The 9,345-nt window shown below is 52.6% G+C and overlaps 1 protein-coding gene across 1 annotated transcript; it reads right to left on the reverse strand.

The window, feature by feature from the left end:
- Positions 1-834: 834 nt before the first annotated feature.
- LOC125321185 lies at positions 835-6,829 on the reverse strand. The gene is made up of 12 exons (XM_048293579.1): positions 6,794-6,829; positions 6,646-6,699; positions 6,509-6,552; positions 6,372-6,427; positions 6,265-6,305; positions 6,117-6,155; positions 5,745-5,903; positions 4,777-4,903; positions 4,274-4,380; positions 2,496-2,789; positions 1,642-1,846; positions 835-1,030 (listed from the first exon to the last, which is right to left on the reverse strand). Exons 1-11 carry the CDS (start codon positions 6,827-6,829, stop codon positions 1,814-1,816), a joined length of 990 nt encoding a protein of 329 aa, XP_048149536.1. The 3' UTR covers positions 835-1,030; positions 1,642-1,813.
- Between the last annotated feature and the right edge of the window lie 2,516 nt (positions 6,830-9,345).

The raw sequence follows: 9,345 nt of genomic DNA on the forward strand, positions 1-9,345 counted from the left end.
GCACGGTTGGGTGCGAGTGCTCCAGTGCTGCTGCCCAAGGGAGCAGGAAAATGGCCACTAAACCCCTTCCCACTGGGCTGGCTCCGAGCTCTGGCTGGGGAAAACATTTGGCACCCCTGGCCTTTCAGTGAAATCAATTTCCATCACTTTGAAGATGCACTGAATAAACCCAGGGCACATAAGTAAACCTCTCCCCATAAGGACAGCCCCAGGAAATACACAATTATTCCTATGATTGGCCAAACAAACCAGCAGCCAGGTTTTGGAGAGAGACTCCAGACTCTTATCTCCTTCCCTGGCTGTGAAACCCTTGCAGAGGCTTTGGAGTTCATACAAGCTTGTCAGGATTTGGCTACTTCATTTAAATTCCATTCAGATACTGGAATGGAAGTGTCCTAAAGGCACCTCCACTCAGACTTTAATTTTAAGCCCTCTACCACCAAAGAATTCGGATGTTCTTTTCTTAGGAACACCCCACCTCTGCTTCTTTAGGTGTCTCCATGTGGGGCATAAATTAAATGTGGACAAATTTTAGAATGCAGCTTCCAAGTCAAGTTACCTGCTAGGAAATTACTCCAGCTCTCTGGTACCTTGGGCTGTTTTAAACACAGCCTGGCCCTTCATGGCTGAGGCTCTGAGCTACACAACTTGTGAGCTGGCAAGTAACAGCAGCTGAGGTCTCATCCCAGCTGTACACAAAAACAAGGAGGGTGGGCTGCACTTGGATACATGCAGGCAGGGTTGGGCCCCTTCTGAAAGCTTCAATCCCTGTTTTTCAGAGACTCAATCAGGGATAATGACATTTTCGCAAAGCTCTCTTAAGGCACGTGAAAATCTGAGCAAGAAAATGGAATCAAACCCTTTGTTCCACTGGCCTCACGCCCCAAATTCCAACGGGACAGACAAGTCCCTCTCCTCGCAAGGCAACGTCTCCTACCTGGATCTGTGCCTTCCCCAGCCTTTGGTGGCCGCTGTCTCCATCCTCACACACTTCCTCATCTTCCTCCTCAGCAGGCCTGGCTTCCTCATCCTGCAGAGCAAGCACAGGGACAGTCACCAGCCTGCTCATCCCAAACCTGGGCAGCAGGGATGGACTGCTGGGACCCCCTGGACAGTCACCCCTCTGCTGGGCACCATCCCTGCTCTGCAGTCCATTCCCGTTCCTGGCCTGGCATCTCCTTTGAATGGGATGTTAAACCACAACCACTTGCTCTGCTGGGTTTTGGGACATCAGAGACTCCCCCAAGGCAGTGGACAAAGCTCCTGTTCCCACAGCCTCTGCCTCCCAAAGCCCTGCTAGGGCCAGGCAGAGCAAGGGAAACCCCTCAGTTCCTGCTGGAAATTCCCTCTTGTGCCCGTAAACCCAGGGAAATCGTGGCTGCCCCATCCCTGGAAGTGTTCAAGGCCAGGCTGGCCGCAGCTTGGAGCACCCTGTGGATGGAATGAGGTGATCCTTAAGATCCCTTCCCACCCAAACTATTCTGCCATTCCAGGATGATTCTGTGATCTCTCCCTGCATTTATTTTGCATCGTTTCCTCTCTAATCTGAATTCCCAAATTGAAATGATTTTTTAAGGAAATCATTTAAAATTATCCCAGGAATAAAAAGGGGTGCATCAAACATACAAGAATCATTCCTACCTCCATCAAATCATTGTTAATTGGAAGCCTCTTTCCTCATCTCTGTCCTTAGTTTTCCTTTCCTAGGAAACCTTATGATCCCACAGCTTCTCCAAGAGATTTACTGGGATTGCAGAAAGGTTTGCTTTGTCAGGGAGGCAGGGGGGTTTACAACACTTGTTCCTCTGCATCTTTATCCTTTCACCAGCTTTCCCCTGGAACGGTGCTGCAAGAGAAGTTCAGAATTACTAGGAATGGATCAGGTTCACCTTTTTTCCTCATTCTTTTCCAACGACTTCCAAATTCTTGGAATTATCCTCAAATGAGGCCTAGCAAGCTACTGTGAAAACATCCATCAGAGGAACATCTTGAAAAGAGAAAACCACATCCAGCAGCAGCCAAAACAATGCCATTGCTATTCTTACCTGGTCTCCAGGTGCTCCTGCCAGAGCTCCCAACACCCACTGCCATTCCATGAGGGTGAGGAGGCAGTTTTGGATGTGTTCTTTGCCACGGGATGGGATAACAGAGCCCAGAGGGTCTTTGTGTCCCTTCCAAGCCACCCCATGATTCCATGATACCATCAGCACCTATACCAATTCCATTCTGGAAAGCCCAATTCCATTCCTCCCATCAACTCAGAATTTCTCCCTTCCTCTCTCTGCTCCACATCAGGCATGTGTTGCCACGTGCCACAGCCATGGGATGCCTCAGCATTGCCTGGGAATGCCACTCAAGGCTGCCCTGGTGGCCTCAGCGCTCCAAAATGCCCAGCTGGCTCCCGTTCCAGTCGGGAATGTCCCAAACAGCAGCGTCGGGTGTGCCCTCTGCCATCCCACCATTGGGGCAGCTCCCATAGAATGTGACCGACTTACTGGGTTTGGAATTCCTGGCTTAAAAGTCAAGTGGTGAAATATCCTCTCCTGGGAATATCCAGAAGACCAGAAGGCTCCCTGGAAGCCACAGGTCAGGGACAGAGTCAGATGACCGATCCTGAACTGGTTTTCAGGGGATGCATCCCCAGCCTGTGGCTGCAAAAACTCCAGAGCTGTTCCTTCCCCTTGGGACAGCCAGGGAAAACATCCCCAGCATGGATTTCTGACAGGAAAAACCTCACTGCTCCAGGCTACTTGGCTCCTCCCAAATCCAGGCCAGCACTCCAACAGGCTCTAAGGACAAAACAACAGCAAAGACCATCTCAGGGCACACGCCACGAGCTGGGCGTCACATTCCTCACTGGAACTGGGCTGTTCCCACATCCCTGGGACAGTCGGGAGCATCCCCCGTTCCTCGCTCTTCCATTCAGGAGAAAGAGACAACAGAGCTGTCAAACAGCCAGTGTGTAACCCCAACAATCCAGGGAAAACCACCTTGCTCTGGGGAGAAACATCATGCCCAGTTATGGAAAAAGCCAAAGAGCAGTACTGGAAACACTCCCAGGCATGGAGGCTCCCAGCTCCGGAAATGCAGCTCACAGGCTTCTTCCTATGGGAACTCCAATCTTGCCCGGGACTGGGCTCAGGGAGTAAGTCCTGCCCGTTCCACCACTCTGGCACAGACACCCCAGGAAGGTGTCCCTGACCATGGCAAGGGGCTGAACAGGATGGTCTGTAAGGTTCTTGCCAGCACAGACCATTCCAGGAGTTTAAGGTGGATTTGAGCAGCTCCTGGGGACATGAACACCCCCCACACCTCCCACCTGGCTCAGCCCAGAGTCCATCCAGCACTCACAGAGAGCTGCTGGGAGCTGAAATTCTCCCTGCTCCCCCTGCCTGGGAAACCCTGCCTCCAGCTCCTGGGAAAGAGGAGCTGCATCCTGCTGGGTGCCCCTGGCTCTGGGCAGCTGCCGCCTTCAGGCGGGGGGATGGCTCGGACAGCTCCGGTGACTGTTCCACCTCGATGATTTTGTGTTTTCCTGCATTTCCCTGGGCTGGAGGGGAGCAGGGGGTGCGGTGGGAGTGCGGGAAGGCAGCGGCGGGGAGGGCAAGGAGTGCGGCCGGGCACCGCACGGCGCAGGGGGGCTTCTGCTGGCAGTGGAGGGGCGCGACCCGTACGGAGGCGTCCCCGCCGCTGCCGGCCACTGCCCACGGGGCTCCTGCCTGCCCCCGGCGCCACTGACCCCACACCCCGTGTCCCCACACTGGGAACCACCGTGGAAAATCATGCTGGAACCTCTAATCCTGAGCCCGAGCCTTGACCTTTTACCCCCTGACCTTTGACCCCTTGACCCATTCCTTGAAAACCCGACCTTTGATCCCTGACCCCTGACCTTTGACCATCCACCTTTACACCTTGATCCCTGACCTTAGACCCCCCAACCGTAGCCCTTTGACCCTTACCTTTTGACCCATGACACCTGACCCCAGGACCTTTGACCCCCCCCTGAGCCCTGTGACCTTTGCCCCAACCTTCTACATGTGACCTCTGTGCTTTGACATTGACCACCTTGACCTTTGACCCCTGGACTTTTACCTTTGATTCCCTGACCCCCCAACCTTTGCCCTGACTTTTGTCCCTTTATCCCCTAACCTTTAACCCCCTCTACTTTATACCCCGCACTGCTCTTGCTGCCTGGAACCCCTCACTCCTGCTCTACACGCCCCAGCCCCCAACCCGTACCTGTCACTCTCCAGCCTGCAGATGTCATCCCTACCTTTTTGGTGTGGGGCTTGGCCTCCTCTGAGGGTTCCAGGGTTATCCCAGCACCAGGCTTACTGAGCTGTGCTGCACTGAGGGTTCCAGGGTTGCTGCATTGTGCTGCTGGTGGGGGGAAAATGGTGCTGTTAGGGGTGGTGTAAGGGCTGGTGCACCTTTTCCCTGTATTCCTAACCTCCACTGTGTACTCTCCACCCTGTTAGGGAGGCTGTTTGTTTGGCTGCACCCAAACCTTGGCGATGAACATCGCCTCACAGACAGGACGGGACCAAGGAAAAACAAAACCCAGATGGGGGAGGAAAAAAAACCTCACAGCTGGCTGTTTTCTTATTATAAAGTTAAAAATCAGTTGAAAAAACTGAAAGATAAAAATCACACACACAAGGTTAGAACCAGTCAACACACACGCTCTCACAGACTGACACACGCAGACACAGACAGACACACACTCTCACAGACAGACACCCCTTCTTCAGCTTACACACTGACTGCAGCCCTTACTCACAACACTCCACTGATGAAGACGCTTCAACACATCTTCCAACTGCTGCTCCCTGACGTGGAAGGGCAGATTCTGGGAAAAGCGGTAGCATCGGTGACTGCAGGGATCGGAATCGGCCTTGGGGACCTGCAAGACAACATGAGGCAGTCTACAAGTAGCTGACAGCTCGGAGTTATCCCCATACACCAGGCCCGTAAGTTTTCTACACAAAACCCCACAGACAAGAGATGAACCACAAAGTTTTACAACTGTTCAACCCAGCCACGACTCTACGTGCCAGGGCAGGGCAGCTCCAAGTGTAAGCACACCAAATAGAAGCAAAGATGACACGAGGACTTGAGATAACTCTCCAGAAGATAAATTCTAGACCCGATATGCTTTGAGGAAATGGAACCTATGGAACTACCACAGTGAGGAGGGTCCAGAGAAGTCCATGGCCCATGAAAAAAAGATACTACCAAAAGTGAGAAGGAAGATGGATGAGAACATCTTGTGTACTTCTTCTGCTCTCCAAAAGCAAAACTGTAAAGATGCCGGAATGAGCCCGATCCGGGAAAGTACGCAAGCAGAGATCCCCGCTGCCGCTACGGCCCAGAGCGAGGCCGATAAAGCACCGAGACGTAACAAAGCCCTGTGACACAGAAGAGGATGGACACAAACTACAGAACATAGACACAAATGACAGAACACAGACACGAGCTGAACCTGCCCAGCAATGGGCACAAGATTGCTAGAGCAAGATGAGCCAGAGGCTGGCGATGCCGAAGGAAAGAAGGCTCTATGGCAACAGCACGCGACAGTGAAACGTAACTCCTTCCAAGAAGCCAGTGCCAAAGCTGCTAAGAGGATGCTTGAGAAGCTCGGCAGGCCTAGAGAAGGAGGCAATGACTGCCAGGTGATACAAAGGGATCCCTAGGGAAGGACTCTGCCACCAAAGGCTGAAGCGACGATGCAAAACGTGACCAACCAGCAAGTGGCCAAGATGCCCGCGGGCGGCTACGCCAGCGAGTAGGTAAAATGGAGACCGTGGCGATCGTGCCAGATCCGAAGGCGAGCTCCTCGGGCAAAAAGATCCACGATGATGTCGAGACTCAAAGGCCGATGACAGAGATGGGTGGGAACTGCCCTGCCCAGCAAAGGCTCGGGTGATGCTGAGGAGAAACCCTCTCCCTTTACTTCCAAGGGACCCTCCCACAACAGCCCTCTCCTCTAAGCTAACTTCCAATTGCCTCCTGGAACTCCAAAGGCCTTTCCCTTCTCCCAACCACTGCTCCCAACACTTAGCTTTCTGAAGACAAATGGACAAAATCCATCCTTGACAGAAAAAATGCATCAGCACCTCAGATGTCAACACGCTCCCCACGGTCCGCTTTGGCAGCTGCGAAAGACGGAGAACAACGAGAAAATTCAGCCTCTGACAACACACGCCAAAAGAGACCCCTTCCGCAAGGCCCCCTCCCTCGAAACTGCCGAGGCTCATCGCTTACCTGCTCTCTCCAAGCTTCAGCTCCACACCTGCTCACGGTACCTAAGACAACAAAACAGAAAACGTCACTGTTGCCCTCAAGAAGAGCATCCCCGGGCTACTCCACACCACTGCCCCGGCTCACCTCAAATCTTGATCTGACTCTGGAGGTGGCCAGGACAAACCTGCACAATGAAAAGGGACACGCTCAGCACGCTGCCATAGACCGCTGGCCTATCAGCCACCCCACCTAAATGCCAACTCACCTGCTCGCCTCTGTCCCTTGGCACGCCCAGGGCGGCAGCAGCACCTGCAGAGAAGCAAAGCAAAACCACACGAAACATGCTGAGAGACCGTGAAACCACAGCCTCCCTGCTCCGACTGAAGTACACCACACCTATACCTTAGGCTTGCACCCTCCAGCATCCAGGGCCAGGACATCCTGCAAGTGGACCACCTAAAACACACAAACAACAACGGATGCTTAGAGCTGCACCAAAAATTGAGACCGAGGCCGTAACAACTCATTCTGTCCACCGGTCACAGCTCACCTCGCTCCATCGCCCTTGACTGCCAATATCCGACATTACTTCCTAAAAAAAAAAAAAAAAAAGACATGGAACAATGCTGTAACACAGTAGCATGACATAGCCCAGCAGGACTGCAGAGAGGGGCAGAGAGGGAAAGCTGGCCAGGATCTCGTTCCCAGCCCTGAGCAGGGGCTTTACTGGCCTGACTGTCCTGTACTACCCGAGCTCTGGGGACAATGAACCAGGCTCAGTCCCTGCCTCACCACTGCCACCGTGAAATTCTGGCACTGCAAGAGTCAGGGGAGATTTCAGCAGTGATTTCAGCAAGGTCAGAGCTGCTCCCAGCAAAAGCTGTTCTTAGACTACTCCTGGCAGAAGAACCCAGACTACCTGCCACTGCAGGATGCTTGTGACTTCCAGGTGCAGGAGAAGGGTGGAAACAATCCAAGATGAAGACAGAATGATGAACACAGCAAAGAGGATTTCTGTATGCTCTGCACTGTTTTGTCATGTTCAGCCCTTCCTGGGCTGTTCTCTGCTTGTTGTTCTCAAGATCAACATCTCCGACTAAGGGGGGGGTGATGTGAATTCCAAGGAAGTACAATTCAATTCTCCTCTAGATCTTTCCCTAAAGTACAAGATACTGATTCACCTCCCTTCCCACCAGAGTCAATCAAAGACTATCCAAAAACGTAAATTATGATAATGCGGAATCTGGTCTCCATTAGAAAAATTAATGTAGTATTTTTTATCAGAGCTTTGGTTAAATGTAACAACGCAGGAAGTTCCTGTGCTCAGGTTATTGGAGAGTGCGAGGTTTTCTCACCGCATCAGCCCTGTCAGCTGACAAATGTGGGTGTGCACTAAGGCACAAAGCACCGACGTTTGCACACTACAGCTGGAATCTGCTATCTCCGTGTGCAGACACAACCACTGCTCATTACAGATAAACCCACAAGGGCTGCTCCAGCACTGACTTACCTGGGGAAAAACCAGCACTAAGAGGAGGAAAATAAAAAGCATGGGAGTAGTAGTTTCACCCTGAGCAGCTCCATGAGATGGGCAGGAATCAGAGGATCCCCTGAATAACTCTGAACTTGCTTTTCCTGATCACCTTTCACAGAATCCATAGCAGCAACCCACGGACATCCCGTGTGTAGGTTTATTCCAAAACCCACTCCCAGAAACATCAGGATATTGCACCTAAAGCTGCCTCTGCCAGAGGGAAGCAAGAGCTGGGGCTGGGAGAGGAAACAGGCAGGAACTTGCTCTCAGGAGAGGCAGCACTTGGGCTGCTGGCACTGCCAGCAGAAGGACGCAGGTGGGAGCAGGTAAAATTCCAATACAAAATGCAACTGGGGAACGTGACGGTGCAGAGGCTGTAGGTTGGCAGTCTAAGACTTTGGGGTTTATCACAGCTCTGTGAAAGCACCGAATTTCGCCAGCAGGTACCATTCATCCTCCTCAGGACAAGCTTCCAAGAGTTCATCTCTCAATCTGTGCCCCAGTGTGGGCCAAGTGCTGGTGGAGCCTGGGCTGGCACCCCGAGCTCTCACCCCCAGCTGGCACCCCCAGGGCTTTCCAACGTGCCACTGCCACCCAAGCCACAATGGTGGGGCCTGAGGAAAGGAAGGAATGAGCAGGGACTTAGGACACAATCCTGCCCTTCAGACAGGCAGATTTACCTGTGCTCCAGTCTCAAGGGGGCTCTCAGTGGATAACTCAAGCATCCCGCGTGGGACACTGGGGCCAAGGAGCAGCTGGAGGCAGCTCTGTCACCTGGGCTACCTGTGTGTAGCCATATTTAGCAATAACTGAATTGATTGAAATAAAGGGTAAAAGCTTGACTCAGCCTGTAACTTTCACTTTTCTTTCAAGTGCAAAAAGAAGCAGAAAAATCCATTCATATTGATGCTTTCCAGCTATGTGTCTTTCAGATTCCCAGGTGTTCATCCCCTCACAGAGTTTTAGTGCTGACACAGAAGAAAGTTCTTTGTGTGCTGCCAGAAAAACGAGATTTCTCCCATTTTTTATTTTCACACCTAAAGTATGAAAACATTATCATCACACAGAAGAGTTCTGCACACTCTCCTGTGGGCAAGGGGAAGATCCCCTGATAGGCAGATTCCAACCCCTCCTGTCCATATTTACATCCCTAAGGCCTCAGACCCTCTGTAGGTAACCACGGGGTTCCCAGGTGAGAGGAGTCACTGTGAGAACAGAATTAAACCCCAAAGCATCTCTGAGGAGACAGCGCCTGACTCTGGGAGTGCCTCCCTCTCACGTGGAAGGTGTGGGTTACTCAGGAGTTACTCCAGGAGTTCCTACTCTGCCCAGGCCAGGCCTGCTCCGGACACTCCCCGTGCCCTCAGAGCCACAAACCCAGCTCAGGGCTGGGCTCCGAGCTCCAACACCACCAGGAATGAGCACTCCCTGAGCCCCCTGCCCTCCCAGCCCTGCTCTAGGCTGGGCAGGCATTGAGGGGCTCACTGACACCTCCAGTGTGGCTCTTTAAAGGTGGTGGCACAGGTGCTCCGCAGCAGACCTGTGCGAGACCCAACTTCTCCACGGGC

This window comes from Corvus hawaiiensis, chromosome 2 (genome assembly GCF_020740725.1).
Source record: "Corvus hawaiiensis isolate bCorHaw1 chromosome 2, bCorHaw1.pri.cur, whole genome shotgun sequence".
Lineage (NCBI taxonomy): Eukaryota > Metazoa > Chordata > Aves > Passeriformes > Corvidae > Corvus > Corvus hawaiiensis.